General features: G+C 42.7%; 1 protein-coding gene across 3 annotated transcripts in view; it reads left to right on the forward strand.

The window, feature by feature from the left end:
• Positions 1-21,826, forward strand: part of JPH3 (junctophilin 3) — a 222,454-nt gene that overhangs the window by 123,017 nt on the left and 77,611 nt on the right. For all 3 annotated transcript variants that reach the window (XM_056525540.1, XM_056525541.1, XM_056525537.1), the window contains exon 2: positions 13,812-14,589. In XM_056525540.1, coding sequence (XP_056381515.1) covers positions 13,812-14,589 — 778 coding nt within the window. The remainder of the gene's footprint in view (positions 1-13,811; positions 14,590-21,826) is intronic.

Here is a 21,826-nt window from a genome sequence, read left to right on the forward strand (position 1 = left end):
CACTGCTGTTCTCTAGTGAATGTATTCTCAGTGATGTCACTGCTGTTCTCTAGTGAATGGATAGGATGTATTCTCAGTGATGTCACTGTTGTTCTCTAGAGAATGGATAGGATGTATTCTCAGTGATGTCACTGCTGTTCTCTAGTGAATGGATAGGATGTATTCTCAGTGATGTCACTGTTGTTCTCTAGAGAATGGATAGGCTGTATTCTCAGTGATGTCACTGCTGTTCTTTAGTGAATGCATAGGATGTATTCTCAGTGATGTCACTGCTATTCTCTAGTGAATGGATAGGCTGTATTCTCAGTGATGTCACTGCTGCTCTCTAGTGAAGGGATAGGCTGTATTCTGAGTGATGTCACTGCTGTTCTCTAGTGAATAGATAGGATGTATTCTCAGTGATGTCACTGCTGTTCTCTAGTGAATGGATAGGCTGTATTCTCAATTATGTCACTGCTATTCTCTACTGTATGGATAGGATGTATTCTCAGTGATGTCACTGCTATTCTCTAGTGAATGGATAGGCTGTATTCTCAATTATGTCACTGCTATTCTCTACTGAATGGATAGGATGTATTCTCAGTGATGTCACTGCTGCTCTCTAGTGAAGGGATAGGCTGTATTCTGAGTGATGTCACTGCTGTTCTCTAGTGAATGGATAGGATGTATTCTCAGTGATGTCACTGCTGTTCTCTAGTGAATGGATAGGATGTATTCTCAGTGATGTCACTGCTGTTCTCTAGTGAATGTATTCTCAGTGATGTCACTGCTGTTCTCTAGTGAATGGATAGGATGTATTCTCAGTGATGTCACTGTTGTTCTCTAGAGAATGGATAGGCTGTATTCTCAATTATGTCACTGCTATTCTCTACTGAATGGATAGGATGTATTCTCAGTGATGTCACTGCTGCTCTCTAGTGAAGGGATAGGCTGTATTCTGAGTGATGTCACTGCTGTTCTCTAGTGAATAGATAGGCTGTATTCTCAGTGATGCCACTGCTGTTCTCTAGTGAATGGATAGGATGTATTCTCAGTGATGTCACTGCTGTTCTCTAGTGAATGGATAGGATGTATTCTCAGTGATGTCACTGCTGTTCTCTAGTGAATGGATAGGCTGTATTATAAGTGATGTCACTGCTGTTCTCTAGTGAATGGATAGGATGTATTCTCAGTGATGTCACTGCTGTTCTCTAGTGAATGGATAGGATGTATTCTCAGTGATGTCACTGCTGTTCTCTGGTGAATGGATAGGATGTATTCTCAGTGATGTCACTGCTGTTCTCTAGTGAATGGACAGGATGTATTCTCAGTGATGTCACTGCTGTTCTCTAGTGAATGGATAGGCTGTATTCTCAGTGATGTCACTGCTGTTCTCTAGTGAATGGACAGGTTGTATTCTCAGTGATGTCACTGCTGTTCTCTAGTGAATGGATAGACTGTATTCTCAGTGATGTCACTGCTGTTCTCTAGTGAATGGATAGAATGTATTCTCAGTGATGTCACTGCTGTTCTCTAGTGAATGTATTCTCAGTGATGTCACTGCTGTTCTCTAGTGAATGGATAGGCTGTATTCTCAGTGATGTCACTGCTGTTCTCTAGTGAATGGATAGGCTGTATTCTCAGTGATGTCACTGATGCTCTATAGTTAATAGATAGGCTACTTTATCAGTGATGTCACTGCTGTTCTCTCGTGAATTGATCATTCTTTTTAGGCTTATCACTGGCCCTGTTAGACAGGCCAATTTTTGGCAATGAGCATTCCTAGGAACGCTCAATAAATTAATAATCATATAGAATTGCTACTTCTCACATTCAGGTAATGACATTTTCCTGACTATGACAGTTTCTTTTATCATCCATTGACATTAAAGGAAAGCTGTCAACAGATTGTAGCTAATATAACTACCTCCTGCCTTTCCTCTATAGTGAAGAAATAGTTTTAATGCTTTTCTGTGGCGTATGCTAATTAGGGTGAACTGGTTATCAGGGCATGCGGCATCCCATAATAGTAGTCAGCGCCCTGGGTTATAATCACACCTAGTCATTACCTAAGCATGCCTACTTATGTGTGATGGACAGCCCAGCGCAGCCGACATCACTGCTCTACTCAGGTTTCAGCTCTCCTCTTCAGTTAGAAGACCGGGTATTCACCTGTGCCCGGGCTGGCTATTACTTAGGTTGTGTGTGTATTGCTGCTCAGTTCTGTTGAAGTCAAGGGAGCCAAGATGTAATACCACACACAACCAGAGGACAGATGTGGCGCTGTATGTAAAATAAATTAGCTTTGGTTTTCTATTCCTGGATAAGCCCATTAACTGAAAGGAATATGTTAATCTGACCTGTATCCCTGAAGTTTAACAATAAGCTGACTTTTCAACATCCCAATTTTAGCTTTTGAAAAAGAGAAATGTAAGAAAAAAAATTATTTTGAAAGGAACAGTCAGTGACCTAATTTACTCATCTCCCTCTTAATATGTGCATAGTGAGTACTGAGTGAGTCAGTGCAATTTTTATGGGTACATTAGGGAAAATGTTCCAAAAAAGGACAACAGGCTTTATATTTAACAGAACTCTTCATTGTAGGTTCTGGGATGTGGGAAGAGAGGGCCCGTCTTGCAGACACATAGAAGATCTAAAATAAACCTGAAGAGCTGGTGCCTGTCTGTACCTTTATAAAGAAGCACTGTAATGAAACAACCTCCATCATGCCAGAGCATCTTCCGCTAACATCCGAATCCACTAGAAACTGAAGTCCTTGCATTGTCCTCTTCTGTCAAGTTATTATAATTCTGGCCGGCCTCATCTAGAAAAGATCTGCTTATGAGAAAGATGGGTGAAACCAAAGTGACTGCTAGTGCAGATTTTACTTGTAACCCAATTTTTACAGATTTCTCAGAGATCTTTCTTGACTTTTTGTAATACATGCCTTTTTAGGCATATCTAGAAAATTGAAGATTTCCTTTGTAATTGTAGGGAATCACATGATTCCATATTATAGCTTTTTCCACTCCATGTTAAAAAGTATTTCGGCAAAGGTCCCTGTTGTAGCATTGAAGTGAAGTGTGCATTAAAGAAGTATTGAATTGGACAGTACCAAGGGGGTTCATTCTATAGCAGCAGTTCATGGAAATGGAGGGCTGGAGCTCAGCCTGACCTCACCCTCATGACTGGTTAGAGCCGCAGACTTCATCTTTTCCAGAAACCTTAATGGGCCCTTCATGATGGGGTGTAAAGTCTACAGAACCACACTATAGATGATCTCTCCTTCATACTAATCTCTTAAGTCTACTATTGGAAATAAAATGTAATTTCAAGGGGAATGCTCATATGACAGTACACTGTTTAAAGGGGTACTCCACCCCTAACATCTTATCTCCTATCCAAAGGATAAGGGAATAAGATGTGTGATTGTGGGGTTTTTTTACATCCCACGGTCACCGTCAAAGCACCCCAGTTATCTGGTGCACAGAGCGAACTACACTTCGTGCCGCATGACGGGCGACCACCGCCGTCACCCCCCCCTCCATTCATGTCTATGGGAGGTGGTGTGACTGCTCTGTACTAGCCGTCACGCTCCCTCCGATAGACATGAATGGAGGGGCTTGGCCTGAGGTCACGAAAACGGGAGCTCCAAGCATCCACATTCAGAACGCTGCGGTGTCGGTCAATAAATCATGGGGGGTCCCAGCTGCTGGACCCACCAAAATCAGACATCTTATCTGTACTAGCCATCACAGGATAGGTGATAAGATGTTTAGGATTGGAGTGCCCCTTTAAGGGTTTTTACAGATTTGTTTCATGGCACATCAAAGGGACCTCCATAATTGGTTGTTAGTGATAATTTTCCCAACACAATAAAAGTATCATTGAGGATGTTCTCCAGGTAATGCATTTCTCAGGACAAGAGTCTATAGAGTCTTACCAAGTGTTTGCATAATGCATGTTATAAATATTGTGGCGTGTGATCTACTGTGGTTTCACTCTTCACACTTGTGCTATTATGGGACACAAAATGCGTTAAGTGTGTGACTCACTATTGTCAAGTAAGCAAGATGTGTCTTGTGAAGAAATATTGAATCTGCAGCTCTACACCGTAGCTGGAGCTTGTGATGTTGGCTGGTTCTGGCCTCTGTTGTCTGCAGTGTCACCTTCCTTTTAAGATTGACTGGTAATTTGTTTGGGGGGATTGTGTCTGAGACTTAGTGGGGAAGATAATGATTAATGGAAGGAACAGGTAAGAATATGTATCTGCATATAATGGGAGTGATTTCTATGGAAGGTCTCTTGCGTTTTATAAGGTGCTTGAGCTGGAAGCAAATATTTTCAGGAATCCAAAAGAGAAACAACATCTCTATTCTCTGGAGTTTAATTCTTTTGTTTCTGTGTTTGGCTTCTTGTATATTCTCTAGGGTTGATCCGTGTAATATTGCAGCACATATAGTTCCCTTAGAATGTGACTACAGACATCAAAACAACTTCCCCCTAAAAATGTAGATATAAAAATCCTCTTGAGTTGTCTGTAAAAAGAGGCAAAATGTTTTTTTAGTTTGTGGAAAAGCTTTGTGACTGACAACCAATATGGCCTCTGATGCAGAGGGCCCCTGTGAAGGAACAGTATATGGACCTTCTGTATTTCAGTCATTGGTTTGATGGCAGTTTGTAATCTGTATTTTTTAGGGATCGACCAATATCTTTTTTTTTTTAGGGCCAATACCGATACTCTGTGGAGGTTAGGGCCGATAGCCGATCACTTATACCGATATTCTGGTATAAGTTAACGGCTGTTTATCCCCCCCGGCGACACTGCTGCAGATCATTGATTTAAAGCGGGCACTTTAAATCAATGAACTGCAGCGGCTTTTGCCGTGCCAGAGACTTCTCTCCCCCTGCCTGTCCTGAGTTCTATCACCGCGGCCGCCCCCACCACCGCACTGCGCCGCACCGCCCCGGCCAGAGACCGCCACCGCCGCTGCCCCATTGCCTCCCCCATCCCTGGTTTTATAATTACCTGTTCCCGGTGCCCATGCATCCGCACTTCTTCTGGTTCCTGTGGCGTCCTCCTGAGCTGTCACTGTGCGCACTGACGGTGACGTCGCTTTGAGGACGTCACACGTCATTGCGCTGCGCAGCGCACAGCGTAACACAGGACGCGCAGAAGCCAGAAGTAGCCCCGAACCCCGGGAACAGATAATTTTAAAACCGGGGATAGGGGAGGCAATGGGGCAGCGGCGGTCTCTGGCGGGGCGGCGCAGTGGTGGGGGCGGGGCATTATCGGAATATCGGCAAGGTAATTGCCGATACCGATAACATCCAAAATCGTGAATATCGGCCAAACCGATAATCGGTCGATCCCTAGTATTTTTTACCGCTATCAATATGACATAGATTGAACCACTATTCTGGGGTTTGGATTTCTTCATTCATTAACACCATACACTATGCAGAAACAATAATGTTATATTTTAATAGTTTAGACAATTCCACACACAATAATAACAATAACAATAACAATAATTTTTTTTTGCTTGGAAAATGGGAAAAGTAGGTGATCAAAAGGGTTACTCCAGTGAAATACAATTTTTTTTTTTAAATCAACTGGTGCTAAGAAGTTAAACAGATTTGTAAATTTAAAAATCTTAATCCTTCCAGTACTACAGAGGAAGTTGTATAGTTCTTTTCTGTCTGACCACAGTGCTCTCTGCTGACACCTCTGTCCATGTCAAGGAACTGTTCAGAGTACAAGAAAATCCCCATAGCAAACCTCTCCTGCTCTGTACAGATACTAACACGGACATAGGTGTCACCAAAGAGCACTGTGGTCGGACAGAAAATAATTTTCTCTCTAGCATACAGCAGCTGATAAGTACTGGAAGTAAGATTTTTAGATAGAAGTAATCTATAAATCTGTTGAACTTTCTGCCACCAGTTGATTAGAAAAAAAAATGTTTTCCACCAGGGTATAAATATATATATATATATATATATATATATATATATATATATATTAGTTATTTGTTTTTTTACATATTTATTTATCTTTCCCCACACTTTTTTAGTCCCCCAAGGGGACTTGTATGGTTGCTCATAGATCAATGCAGGCCAACCACTGAACAACGACTTCATAGTACAGTATTTTCCTTCTATCCACCAAATTTAACAGTTGGAGCAGTGCAGCCAGGCAGGTAAGGTTCTCCTGACATTTGCCAAACCATTCTTCCCTATCAGATGGCCAGACAGAGAAGTGAGATTCATCACTCCACAGTATATGTTTCCACTGCTCGAGAATCCAGTGACAGTGTGCTTCCAACACGTGGCATTGTGCTTGACCATGTAAGGCTTCCATGTTGCTGCTCAGCCATGGAAATCCATGTCATAAAGCTTCTGATGGGGCACAACCTTTTGTAAAAAATTTTGCCAGATGAGGTATGAAATGTGTTGGCAACTTTTAACACTATCAGCCTCAACCCACAGCAGTCCTGTTTTGTATCTTTCCTTGGTCGCCACTTCATTCCTTAGTTGTGTGCTCTCTAAATACTTCCACTTTACAATAATACCACCCACATGGCTGCAGCACTTCAGTAGGAAAAAAAAGGAGTTACAGAAAAAATAGTACTACTGCATTGGTGCTCCCACATAGGATCCAGAGTCATAAGGTGTTCATTATCAAGTTAGGTTTATGCTTTTACCTGTATCAATAAACCTAAATAAAAGCATTACATGGGCATTGCAGACACAGAGCCCAGAAAGTTATATAGATTTTTTATCCTACCAGTATTTATCGGCTACTGAAGTTGAGTTGTTCTTTTTTGTCTTTCAACAGTTCTCTCTGCTGACACCTCTGTCTGTCTCAGGAACTGTCCAGAGCAGGAGAGATTTGCTAAGGGGATTTGCTCCTATTCTGGACAGTTCCTGAGACAGACAGAGGTGTCAGCAGAGAGCAGTGTTATCAGACAGAAAAGGACCACTTAACTTCAGCAGCTGAAAAGTGCTGGTAGGATTATGATTTTAAAATCTGTTAAACTTTCTGGAGCCAGTTGATATGAAAAAAAAAAAAATATTTCACTGGAATACCCCTTTAATGTAGCTGCTGCTGCCATGCTGTGGCCTGGGGGAAAAACTAGAATCTTTTTACCTTGTGGTTGAATACACAAGTCAGAACAGCTGAAAAATGTACATACATATTTGCAGCTATATCATATTCACAGGGATGTGGAAATTATATCACCCGATGCCCGGGACATGCAGTCCTGGGCTCTGAGCAGGTGAATTTTTCAGGACTCTAGTCCTTCTTCAGGCAAGCAGGGCCAAACCTGAAAGCCCCTGACAAGGACGATGGTGCTCAGGGTGTATCGAGCGGCTCCTGACTCGTACATAACCGGTGGCCCCAACTGATTCCTGTAGCTGGGGGCCCCCGCTAATTTCCACACCCCTGTATTCATTATGAGGGTATCTTCACACTGCGGAATCTCCGCTTGCAGAATTCCATGGGCGGAGATTCCGTCTGGTGGCCGCTGACCAATATACTTCGGCGGTAGGAATGTGCCATCACCATTGCAGTGCTCGCGGACTTCCGTGCAAAGAATGAACATGTTCCTTCTTTGCGCTAAACAATTTCCACAGTGTGAACGGGTCTCGCGGAAGACCCATTCACACTGATGGTAATGTTCACTGCATGGAATTCCACTTGCGGAATTCTCACGGAATTCCGTTGGAATTCCGCAGTGTGATCATACCCTGATAGAGATTTATGGTAAATCTACATAAAAATCTCTTTGTAAAGTTTTTGATGCTTATTTGTGACAAATTTCTATGAAAAAATCCAGGGTAGGGATTTGTTGCTACGTACTTTCCTATCCATTTAAGTCAATGGGTAGCAAAATCAGCTGCAAAAAATAAGCAGCAGCGAAATATGGCTAGCGTGACCCTACCCTAATGGAAACCAGTATCCAGTCCGAGTGCCTAGGGCAGCACAAGCTGCGAATATGACTCTGCTCACTGTTGATCATGAAGGTTTAAAGGGCTACTCCTGCCCTAATACATCTTATCCCCTATCCAAAGTATTGGGGATAAGATGTATGATTGTGGGGGTCCCACCGCTGTCATTGCGCACCCACCTTTGTAAGCTCTCCGCAGCGCTGGAGGCTCAGAGTGTGTTGCGTGACGACCACGGGGCCAGAGTATCGTGACGTCACAACGCTGCCCCCTGTGTGACGTCATGCCTCGCCCTCTCAATGCAAGTCTATGGGAGGGGGCCATTGGAATTTAAAGGGGTACTCCGGTGAAAACCTTTTTTCTTTTAAATCAACTGGTGGCGGAAAGTTAAACATATTTGTAAATTACTTCTATTAAAAAATCTTAATCCTTCAAGTACTTATTAGCTGTTGAATGCTACAGAGAAAATTACTTTACTTTTGGAACACTGATGACATCACGAGCACAGAGCTCTCTGCTGACATCTCTATCCATTTTAGCAACCATGCATAGCAGATGTATACTAAGGGCAGCATGGTGGCTCAGTGGTTAGCTCTGCTGCCTTGCAGTGCTGGGGACTTGGGTTCAAATCCCATTAAGGACAACAATAAATAAAGCATTATTATTATTATAATAACGTCAGCAGAGAGCACTGTGCTCGTGATGTCATCAGAGAGCATTCCAAAAAGAAAAGAATTTCCTCTGTAGTATTCAGCAGCTAATAAGTACAGGAAGGATTAAGATTTTTTTTAATAGAAGTAATTTACAAATATGTTTAACTTTCTGCCACCAGTTGATTTAAAAAAAAAAAGGTTTTCACCGGAGTACCCCTTTAATGAACATAGCCATAGTTATTCTACTATATGGGAATCAGAAACAATCACTACATAACTAAGCAGGATTGATAGCTGGGTCACTGTCCTTATATGTTCAAAGAACAATATTTGTCACCTAGTTTTCCCAGAAACAAACTTAACTAAACTGGTAAATAGATTTATTTATTTTTTTATTCAGAAGATGGTCCTTAGATGGTCTTAGGTCTTTGAGGAAAACCTTTTTATTCATGTAGACATAGCTGTATTTGTGGGTTTTACCAGACCAATATAATATTTAATAGCATGGCAGAATTACAGTGCAGACTGATTTGAAGTCAGAGGAGTAGAAGATAGGAAAGTTGAGTGACTGTCCTTGTGAGAACTGTAGGCCATATTGAATCTGACCCAACACTTCCAGAAACAGATATAACTGAGGCTAAGTTTCTACTTTTTGGGGGGAAAAGCGCCAAGAAAAACACCAATTCTGCCGCATGGCGTTTTTTTCGGCCAAAAAACGCTGCAGCCAGATGTTAGCTGTAAATCATTGAGAAATCGCTAAATTCTTATTCCACTTGGCATTTTTCACTTCCTTTTGGGGTTTTTTTTCACTTTTTTTTGGTGGTTTTCAGCTCCTTGGCGGTTTTCCAAAATCACATCTGACACCTGGGACGATATGTCTATTAGTACAGGTACTACTACTCCCATCATGGAAAAGTCTGTTCATTCTGGGAGTAGTAGTGCTACCTAAAAAATGTAAAGGAAAAGTCAAACACACACATTTTATTAAAAAATAATTACAATTTTGTTATAAAATATATACATTTCATTAAATAAATTTCTTTCCATCACTACTGCATCCTTTTTTTTTTTTTTTTTTTTTTTTGCACCCAAAAAATTATGGGTACCAAAAAAAAAACTGCCAAGGTGCAATTTCCACACAAATGAAAAAACGGCAGAAAAAACGCCAGACGCAGGAAATTGCACTGGCATTTTTTAAGGCGTTTTTTCATGCATTTTTTTTTTCAACGCAAAAAACGCAGGACAAAAAAAACTAGTAGAAACTTAGCCTAAAACATCTGAATAGAATAGTAAAGGGGTATTTCGGCCAAAGACATCTTATATAAGATGTCTGATCGCAGGGGGCCTGCCACTGGGACCCCTGTGATCTCCGTACAGCACCTGCATTCTATGCGGGGCTGCTGCTTCAGTCTAGGAAACCTCTGTTTTTCTGAAACTGGGGTCGTGACGTCACGCCCTCTCGTGACGCCACGCCCCCCTTGTGCTGTCACACCACGCCCCCTCCATTCATATCTATGGGAGGGGGCATCACGCCCCTCCCATAGACATGGCGTGACGTCACGTCTCCAGTCCCGGAAACATAGAGGTTTCCGAGACTGGAGCAGCAGCCCCGCAAAGAATGTGGGTGCTGCACGGAGATTGCATGGGGGGGGGGGGGGGGGGCAGCAGGCTTCCCGCAATCAGACATCTTATCCCCTATCCTTATAACCTTTTCTGTTCCCTTAAACCTGTTCACCTTTAGAAAAAGAAACTACAGAAACCTGGTGACAAGTTTGATGTGTAAATTAAGATCAGGCCTTTAGGATGAGATCTGTTAAACAGTGTGTACAAACAGCCACAACTGCATCAGCTCCTGGGTACTTAAATTAAGTGTTTGCATTTCTGCAAATCTCTGTTGAGCTGTCGCCACATCTGGCTCCATGTATAATCCTCAGGCCTTTACCTGTCACAAGTCAGATAGCTGCATTAATTTTATAGAACATACTTAGCAAATGAAAGGAATCAGAAAGAAATGTGCCTTAGGCTAAGTTTCAACTCTTTTTGCCACATGGCGTTTTGCCACATGGCGTTTTGCCACATGGCGTTTTTTCGGCCAAAAAACGCTGCGGCCAGATGTTAGCTGTAAATCAATGAAAAATCGCAAAATTCTTATTCTACTTGGCATTTTTCACTTTGGCGTTTTTTTTATCCTTTTGCCATTTTTCACTCTTTTTTTGGCATTTTTCAGCTCCTTGGTAGTTTTCCAAAATCCTAGCATGTTGAGCCACTGGCGATTTTTTTTTTGTCAAAATCATGGCGTTTTTCTCCCATAGAAGTCTATGGGAGTGAAAAAGAGGCAAGAAAATGATATGTGGGTTTTAACTTTGGCGTTTTTGCAGGCAGTTTTTATTCTTTTTTGGACTTTAGCGATCCAAAAAAGTGATGGAGATACCTTTTTAAATAAAATTTCGTAGGGTTCCATTGAAAAAATAAAATAAAAAAGATACAGTAGTGAAGGAAAAATTGTATCTAACGAAATGTATCTTTTTTATAACAACATTTTTATTAATTTTTAAAACAGGGATCAATTTATGTGGGCGGGCGGGCGGGGACCTAAAAATGTAGCCGCCAATAATAAAAATGCAGTTTGTGTGTGTTTTAACTTTTTTCTTTATTATTTAAATTTTTTTAGGCAGTACTACTACTAGCAGCATGGAACACATTGTACTGCCTGTACTAATTGACAGATCGCCCGTTGCGATCCTCCTGTTTAATGTATAGATGCGGGCGTCCGCTCTTCTATGGTCCCATGCACTGCCGTATATATACACCTATTCATATTTCCCGCAGAGAGCTGGCATTGTCCAGATGGTTCCAGCCAATCACAGCTCTTTGTGGGAAATAGGAATATGTGTATATATACGTCAGTGCAGGGGACCATAGAAGAGTGGCCGACCGCATCTATACATTATACAGGAGGATCACAGCGAATGTCAGGAGTGACATCCGGCGATCTTTCCTTAACTGCAGGTACTACTACTCCCAACATGGAGAACACTCTGCTCCATGCTGGGATCTGTAGTACCTGCATTAATAGACAGATCAAACAGGTGTCAGAAATGACATTCGCTGCGATCTGTCCATTAATGTAGATACTACAGCTCCCAGCATGGAGCAGAGTGTGCTCCATGTTGGGAGTAGTAGTACCTGCAGGTAAAAACAGATCACAGCGGTTATCACTACTGACATCCGCTGTGATCGCCCTGTCTATTGCAGAGATGGAGCGGCTTTCTCCTGCGCTCCCCATCTCTGCAATGTACTCCGGCCAGTGATGTGAATAGAACATCACTTATTCATATTTCCCTCTGAAATCTGTGATTGGCTGCAACCATCTGGCCAATCACCACTCTAAGTGGAAAATATGAACGAGTGATGTTCTATTCACATCACTGGCCGGAGTACAGTGCAGAGATGCGAGCGCTGTATAGAGCTGCTCCGCATCTCTGCTATATTATGAATGATCGCATTGGGTGTCACCACTGACACCCGGGGTGATATGTCTACTAGTTCAGGTACTACTACTCCCATCATGGAACAGTCTGTTCCATGCTGGGAGTAGTAGTAGTACTACCTAAAAAAAAATTTAAATAGAGAAAAAAGTGAAACAGACATACTTTGTTAAAAATTAATTAACATTTTGTTATAAAATATATAAATTTCATTAAATAAAAATTTTTCCATCACTACGGCATCTTTTTTTTCTACCCAACAAAGTTTGGGTACAAAAAAAAAACTGGCAAGGTGCAATTTTCACACAAATGAAAGAACGCCAGAAAAAAACGCCAGATGCAGGATATTACACTGGCATTTTTTCATGCGTTTTTTCAACTAAAAAAAACGCAGGACAGAAAAACAAGTAGAAACCCCGCCCCCCCCCCCCCTCCCTTTTTTTTTTTTTTTTTTTGACTGTCTATTTTTCAAGTTTTAAATAAGAAACATGCTTGGCCAGGTTATCACCTTTACCCTCAGTTTCTCTAGCAATGCATTGGTCATTTTGGAGGTGTGTTTTGGGTTGTTATCATGTTGGAATACTTCCTGTGGCCCAGTGACAGTATGTCACAGTCCATGCTGGCATTCATGGTTACTCAAAGAACTGTAGTTCCCCAGTGCAAGCACAGACTCTTGTCTTTGTACGTCTCACCTGGTTGCTGCCACACACACACACGTGACCACATCTGAACCAAATAAGTTTATCTTTATCTTATCAGAGAACAGGATATGGTTCCAGTAATTCATGTCCTTAGGCTGGTTGTCTTCAGCAAATTGTTTATGGGCTTTCATGGGCTTCATCTTTAGGAGAGGCTTCCTTCTGGGGCAACAGCCATGCAGACCAATTTGATGTAGTGTACCCCCTGAACCTCTGCAGCAATGCTAGCAGCACTCATGTCTATTTCCTGAAGACAATCTCTGCACATGCGCTCAACTTCTTCGGTCAACCATGGCAAGCTCTGTTCTGAGTGGAACCTGTCCTGTGAAATCGTTGTATGGTCTTGCACACCATGCTAAAGCTCAGTTTCATGGTTTTAGCAATCTTCTCATAGCCTAGGCCATCTTTATGCAGAGAAAAAAATATTTTTTCAGATCCCCAGAGAGTTCTTTGTCATGAGGTTTCATGTTGAACTTCCAGTGACCATTATTAGAGAGTGTGAGAGTGATAACACCAAATTTAAGAATCCTCATTCACACCTGACACCTTGTATCACAAACAAGTCACAAGACACTAGGTAGAGAAAGTGGCTAATTGGGCCTAATTTGGACATTTCCACTTAGGGGTTTATTAACTGTTGTTGCCAAAGTTTAGATATTAATGGCTATGTGTTAAGTTATTCTGAGGGGACACAACATTTAACACTGTTATACAGGCTGTGCATTCTCTACTTTACATTGTAGCAGAGTGTCATTTCTTTAGTATTGTCACATGAAAAGATACAATAAAATATTTACAAATTTATATTTATGTATATTGTGGTGTTCCGATAATGAGTCAATATCTTGTATAATGGGATATATAAATGGCATCATCACAGTCCAATCATTTTTTTTCTTGATTTAAATCAAAGATCAGAGTAAAAGCTGATGTTGTCTTAGGTGGTTTGAAGAAATAAGTTCATAACAGGATCTTTTGTTAATAATTTGAAGGTTGTGTACCTAATGGTATTCTAAGACACCTTTTTGTGTTTTTTCCAGGTACTTACCAAGGGCAGTGGGCAGCTGGAATACGCCAGGGCTATGGAGTGCGCCAGAGTGTCCCATATGGAATGGCTGCTGTTATCAGGTCCCCCCTTCGGACCTCTATAAACTCGCTCCGCAGCGAGCACACCAATGGGACAGCAATGCATCCAGATGCCTCCTGCGGGGTGTCTGGCAGCCCAGCCGTTTCTAGAGGGGGGTTTGTGTTAATGGCCCATAGCGATGCTGAGATGTTAAAGAACAAGAAGAAAGGAATCTTCAGGAGGTCCATCCTCAGTGGCCTGAAGCTTCGCAAGTCAGAATCAAAAAGCTCGCTCGCCAGCCAGAGGAGCAAACAGAGCTCATTTCGCAGTGAAGCCGGCATGAGCACTGTGAGTTCCACCGCAAGTGATATAAATTCCACCATCAGCCTGGGTGAGGGTGAAACTGAACTTTCAGTGATTGAGGATGACATTGATGCCACCACCACTGAAGTCTACATGGGGGAATGGAAGCATGACAAGCGATCTGGTTTTGGAGTAAGTCAACGCTCAGACGGTCTGAAGTATGAGGGGGAGTGGGCCAATAATAAGAGGCATGGGTACGGATGCATGACTTTTCCTGATGGAACCAAGGAGGAAGGGAAATACAAGCAAAATGTCCTGGTTAGTGGAAAGAGGAAAAATCTGATCCCACTCAGAGCCAGCAAGATTCGGGAGAAAGTGGATCGGGCTGTGGAACAAGCCGAAAGAGCGAGTAACATTGCCAAGCAAAAAGCAGAGATTGCAGCTTCAAGGTGAGATTGGGGCATTCTAAGAGCCCTACCAGTACTGTATATAGCTGTATTTGTGGGGGCAAAGCACTAGGCTCCTTGTCCTGAAGTTCCCAATGGCCTTTTATTACACAGATGTAAGTGCCTTCTATCCTGGAAATTACATTAATAACAGTAACCTCCCTTGTATAAGAGTAAATGCGGTTATCAAACAGATTGACCACGGTCAATATTTCTTTTGTTATAGGCAATAGAAATATTTAAAGGGGTACTCCGGTGGAAAACTTTTTTTTTTAATCAACTGGTGCCAGAAAGTTAAACAGATTTGTAAATTACTTCTATTAAAAAAATCTTAATTCTTCCAGTACTTATTAGCTCCTGAATACTACAGAGGAAATTATTTTCTTTTTGGAACACAGTGCTCTCGGCTGACATCATAACCACAGTGCTCTCTGCTGACATCTCTGTCCATTTTAGGAACTGTTCAGAGCAGCATATGTTTGCTATGGGGATTTTCTCCTACTCTGGACAGTTCCTAAAATGGACAGAGATGTCAGCAGAGAGCACTGTGGTCAGACAGAAAAGATATTCGAAAGGAAAATAACTTCCTCTGGAGGGAGTACTGGAAGGATAAGGATTTTTTTTAATAGAAGTCATTTACAAATATGTTAAACTTTCTGGCACCAGTTGATAAAAAAAAAAAGTTTTCCACCGGAGTACCCCTTTAAGGGGGTAGTAAACCTTCAGCTACCTTCTCGTTGTTTGATACCAGATAATTCCAGTATGTTTTCCAATGTTATCAGCTATTTCAGGCTGCTGCCTTGTTATAGGATACAGGTTAGTAAGGAGATACAAATGTCTTTTGCTCACTTAGGTTCATGCTTTATAAACAACACAAGGTTCCCTAACTGGGAATCATTAATACCCTTTCTTTAAAGGGATGCTCTCTGCTGACACCTCTGTCCATGTCAGGAATTGTCCAGAGCAGGAGAGGTTTGCTATGGGAATTTGCTACTACTCTGGACAGTTCCTGACATGGACAGAGGTGTCAGCAGAGAGCACTGTGGTCAGACAGAAAAGATATTCGAAAGGAAAATAACTTCCTCTGGAGCATACAGCAGCTGATAAGTACTGGAAGGATTATGATTTTTTAATCTATTTAACTTTCTGGAACTAGTTGATTTAAAATAAAATATTTTCCACTGGAGTACACCTTTAACCCCTTAACGACGCAGGATGTAAATGTACGTCCTGGTGATGTGGTACTTAACGCACCAGGACGTACATTTACGTCCTGAGCATAACCGCGGGCATCGGAGCGATGCCGGCATCATGCGCGGCAGGTCCCGGCTGTGGATCGCAGCCAGCGATCCCGCGGATGTCCACCATTAACCCCTCAGATGCCGTGATCAATACAGATCACGGCATCTGCAGCATCGCTGTCACTTAACAGGATGATCGGATCGCCCGCAGCGCTGCCGCGGCGATCTGATCATCCTTCACGGCAGACGGAGGTCCCCTCACCTGGCTCCGCTGCCTTCCGGGAGTCTTCTGCTCTGATCTGCCTTCCTGCAGACCAGAGCAGAAGTTGACCGATAACCCTGATCAGCGCTGTGTCCTATACATAGCACTAAACAGGATTAGCAGTCGAGTGATTGCTATAAATAGTCCCCTATGGGGGCTATAAGAGTGTAAAAATAAAAGTAAAAAAAAGTAAAAAAATAAAGTAAAAAAAAATGTGAAAAATCCGTACGGTGAACGGCGTGAACGTAAAAAAAAAAAAAAGTCCAAAATAGCTGCTTTTTTATGACATTTTATTCCCAATTTTTTTTATAAAAAATGTAATAAGTTTTGTATAAGCAAATATGGTATTAATAAAAAGTACAGATCACGGCGCAAAAAATGAGCCCTCATACCGCCGCTTATACGGAAAAATGAAAAAGTTATAGGTCTTCAAAATAGGGGGATTTTAAACGTACTAATTTGGTTAAAAAGTTTGCGATTTTATTTAAGCGCAACAGTAATAGAAAAGTGTATATTCACGGAAAGTTTCTGTGTGGACATTCCACTGACAGAACATGCCGGTGCTAGGACTGCTCAGAAATGCACTCATGTCTCATAGATGGCAATGCATTTCCTTGCGGAATTCGCAGAGAGAATAGACATGTCTATTCTCTCTGCAAACGGCGGAATCTGAATGTCCGCGCCAGAGACTCTGCTGTGGGAACTGTGCAGCAGAATCCCATTGAAATCAATGGGACTTGCTGCTGCAAACTGTCTGTGCGGAATATTCATGGGGAATTCCACGCGGACAAATTGGCCGTGTGAACATAGACAAAAAATAGTTGTTGCATAGTGTATCATGATGTATAAAGCAGATAATATTTTTTTCTGATCAAATAAACATTTTCAGAATTATAATCATCCATATTGGCCCTCATTTACTAAGAGTGTTGTGTAGGTTTCTTTGTGGGTTTTAATCCCCTACAATTTATTTTCCACGGTATTTACTAAGGTTTCCCTACATTTTCCACTTTCCCTACACTTTTCTTTTTTTACACCTGCTCTGATCTGTCGGGTTTTCCTCAGCTGAAATCCGCCACATTTTCTGTGGAAACCTTAGTAAATATGTTGGGTTTTTGTGAAAATGTCGGACACACGCACCTTTTCGGAGACCACGCCCCTTTCACCGGCAGCTACGCCCCTTTTTCGGGTTTTCTTAGCAAAATGGAGAGTTAGTCGGGGTTTTTTCAATTCTGGCGCAGATTCTGGCGCAGACAGAATTTCTGGCACAATGCGACAGAATCTGTCGCACGACCCGACAAAACATGTCGGGTTTGCAATAGTAAATGAGGTCCATTGTGTATATAGGCACAGTCTCTGATCAACGATTGTGTGGCCAAACAAAATTAGCCTGGTAAAAGTGTCACCTTTACCACTTTCAAAAAGTGTTCAGAATATTCCAGGAAATGTAAAACTAGCGAGTTATTCCTTTCAACAAAAGGTGCATTTACACGGTAAGTCATCATATTCCATTGCTAATGGTTGAGATGGATGATAGTTGCTTAAGGTGAATCCAATTAGAGACTGAACAACTGGTGAGAAAACACTTGTGAATGTTAACATTATTATTAGAAATTATTAGAAAAGGCACATGATAGGTGAGTGTCCTTTTTAGGCTGCTTTCACACTATAAAGTTAATATACGTACGTTTGAAATATAATTATTAACGCACGTTAAACAACCCCATTCAAGTCAATGGGTTTTTTCGTTTACCAGTTATCGCATTTTATAGCCCGTCATGACTAACGTACGTTAGTTGTGATGGGAGAAATAACGTGACATGCGCTAATTTTTCGCCCATCACAAGAAACTGGTAAATTAATTTACGTTATTTTTAATATTGAAGTCCATGGCCGACATACGTTAGAAAATACACGCATTAATTCCCGTTATTGTAACAGACGTTATTTTTACTGAGCATGCTCAGAAGAGGTGACATTAGCAGACTCCTGCAGTGCTGAGGGACTACTACTACTCCCATCATGGAACAAACTTGTTTCCATGATGTGAGTAGTAATTCCCCACTGCTGGAGTCTGCCGGTGGCTGGGGAGGCTACATTAGTGTTTGTACTACCACCCCCATCATGGAACAGAGTCTGTTCCATGATGGGGGTTGTAGTACAGGGGCTGAGGGATTGATCGCACCGGGTCTCACTTCTGACACCCGATGCAATAAGAAGTTATTAAGCAGGGGAGCGGACGGCATGCTCCGCAACCTAGCGGTCATGATGTATTTTTTTACTTTGATTTTTAAATTCCCCGCTGGGAGCCCTGAATGGCCGGTACTGAGGGATCCCAGCAGGGCTTTTAAAATGGACAATGTGAGAGGACATATGTATATTAAAAGTGTTGTGGGGGGGGGGCAAGATATATAGCGCTGCAGGGGTGGGGGGCATAGAGCGCTATATATCTATATACCCAGTGCATTTATAATATGCCTCCCGCCAGCCCATTAATAAAAATATGACCCCGCCAGCGCATTTATATGTATACATCTATACCCCCCACCAGCGCATAATGTGACCCCGCCGGCGCATTTGTCTTAATTTTCCATTGCAGTGCTATATGTGAATGTTATATCTATCAAAACGCATCCAGCAGCCACCGGCCAGATGATCCTGATAGATATACTATTCATTAATAGCGCCGGTGGCTGTATATGTATATATGTAGCTGCATATGTAGCATATGTGCTGGGGGGGCAGACATATAACGTTATCTGCCCCTCATAGCGCTTCTATATACATATGCAGATGCTGCTCTTTGAATGAATAGTATATCTGTCAGCATCATCAGCCGGGCAGCTGCTGGATGCGCTGCTGACAGATAACACATATAGCGCATTTATGCAGCGCTATATGTGACAAGTATATCTGTCAGCAGCGCATCCAGCAGCCGCCCGGCCGATGATGCTGACAGATATACTATTCATTCATAGCGCGGCAGCTGCATATGTATATAGAAGCGCTGTGGGGGGCAGATAACGCTATATGTCTGCCCCCCAGCACATCTATATGCATATGCAGCCGCCAGCGCTATGAATGAATAGTATATCTATCAGGATCATCTGGCCGGCGGCTGCTAGATGTGTTCTGATAGATATACCATTCACATATAGCACTGCAATGGAAAATTAAGACAAATGCGCCGGCGGGGTCACAGAATGCGCCGGCGGGGGGTATAGATGTATACATAAATGCGCTGGTGGGGGTAATATTTTTTTTAACGCGCTGACGGGGGTTATATTTTTATTAATGCGCTGGGGGGCAAGATATATAGTGCTCTATGCCCCCCCCACAACACTTTTAATATACATATGTCCCCTCACGTTGTCCATTTTAAAAACCCTACTGGGATCCCTGATTGGCTCCTCAGTACCGGCCATTCAGGGCTCCCGACGGGGAATTTAAAAATGAAAGTAAAAAATACATTGTGTACATCGCAGGGTTGCGGAGCATGCCGCCCGCTTCCCTGCTTAATAAATTCTGCTCGGATAGGGTGTCAGAAGTAAGACCCAGTACGATCAATCCCTCAGTCTTTGTACTACAACCCCCATCATGGAACAGACTGTTCCATGATGGGGGTAGTAGTACAAACACTAATGTAACCTCCACAGCCACCAGCAGACTCCCGCAGCCGGGGAACTACTACTCCCATCATGGAAACAAGTCTGTTCCAGGATGGGAGTAGTAGTAGTCCTGGCTGCGGGAGTCTGTAGGCAGAGGTGTTTAAACGTCCGTATATGACTGATGTCATAACGGGTCTTAACGGATGAATATGCCTGTTATTTGGACAGACATTATTCAGCCGTTAGCATCTGTTACTTCACCCGTTATTAAGCTCTACAGGACCCATGACGTAACTTTACGTCCCGACACCCTGGGTCTTAAGGACCAAGGACGTACAGTTACGTCATGGGCAGTTCTGGTCCCCGCCGTGCGCCGGGCGGGGATCGGACCGGGATGCCTGCTGAAATCATTCAACAGGCATCCCGTGCAAATGCCTGGGGGGGGGGGGGGGGTCATCTCGGTTGATGAGTCTCTTATCAGTTTTAAGGGGAGACTCATCTTCCACCAGTATATTCCCTCGAAGCGGGCGCGATATGGCGTGAAGCTCTATAAACTTTGTGAGAGTACCTCCGGGTACACTCTCAAGTTTAGAGTGTATGAGGGACGAGATTCCCGTATTGAACCCCCAGATTGTTCCCCCACTCTGGGTGTTAGCGGGAAAATCGTTTGGGAGCTTGCGCACCCATTGCTGGATAAGGGTTACCACGTGTACGTGGACAACTTTTATACCAGCATCCCTCTTTTCACATCCCTTGCCGCCAGATCCACGTCCGCTTGTGGGACCGTGCGGAAAAACCAGAGAGGCCTCCCTCTAAATTTTGTGAAGACACCTATTCCCAAGGGTGAGTCCCGTGCCCTTACACATGAAAACCTGTTGCTGGTAAAGTATAAGGATAAGAGGGATGTCCTTATGCTGACCACTATTCATGGTAACGGCAGCTCACCTGTCCCTGTGCGAGGTACCACAACAACGGTCCTCAAGCCCGATTGTATTCTAGACTACAATCAGTATATGGGGGGAGTTGATCTTTCTGATCAAGTCCTCAAGCCATATAACGCCATGCGGAAAACACGGGTATGGTACAAGAAAGTTGCGGTCTACATGGTACAGGTTGCCATGTACAACTCTTTTGTACTGTCCCAGTACGCTGGCAACACAGGGACATACCTTCAGTTCCAAGAAGAAGTCCAAAAGGTCCTGATCTTTGGCGACCGGGAAAGAGCAGGCGGGACTTCCCAAGAAACTGGAGTTATAGGTGCCAGGATCGTCCCAGGCCAACACTTTCCAGGTGAAGTCCCCCACACTGGAAAGAAGGGACGAGCCCAGAAAAGATGCAGAGTGTGTTACAAGAGGGGGATTTGGAAGGACACCACCACTCAATGTGACACTTGCCCCGATCAGCCGGGCCTCTGCATTAAGGATTGCTTCAGGGAGTATCACACTTCCATGGAGTTCTAAATTTTCCCTCTTCATTTAAATTTTCCACAATTTGACCCAAATGTACCAAGTCCAGAGTACATTTCAAGTTTTAACCCCATAAAACCACTAAATTGCCCAAAAAAATTGTAATAAAAAAACAAAAAAAAAACTGATAAGACCTTTGGGGGTATTTTTGTTTTATAAAAAAAAAATGTGTAATGGGTCACCATCATCGGGGACTTTTTATGATGCTTCAAATGCGCAGCGCTCTCTCTCCAACTGAGCGGGGTGCGCATTTGAGGCAACAGGTTAGGGACGGCCACACACATCACATTCCCGGAATGATGATTCAGAGCATAGGTTTTGGGGCGGGCATATTTTCTTGTTTTGGCTATGCTCTGGGTCATCATTCTGGGAACATAATCTGTTTTATAATTTTATGTCCCACTGTACCCCATTTTAGTTATTTAGTGTACCCCAGTTATTTACCCCATGTAATGCCCCTTGAGGGGGGTCCCACTGTTCTGGCTCCGTAGGAGAAAGCCAAAGATCAAGGACCCTGACTGATCTCCGGCACCACTGAGACCGGTGTGCACGCTGTTTACGCCCAGACTTGAGGTATGTCCTTACTCCAAAGAAATGTATTTACACATTTACAATGACATTTTCTCCTTTTACCACTTGTGAAAATGAAAAATTTGGGGTAAC

The sequence above is a fragment of the Hyla sarda genome, chromosome 6, assembly GCF_029499605.1.
Source record: "Hyla sarda isolate aHylSar1 chromosome 6, aHylSar1.hap1, whole genome shotgun sequence".
Classification (NCBI taxonomy): domain Eukaryota; kingdom Metazoa; phylum Chordata; class Amphibia; order Anura; family Hylidae; genus Hyla; species Hyla sarda.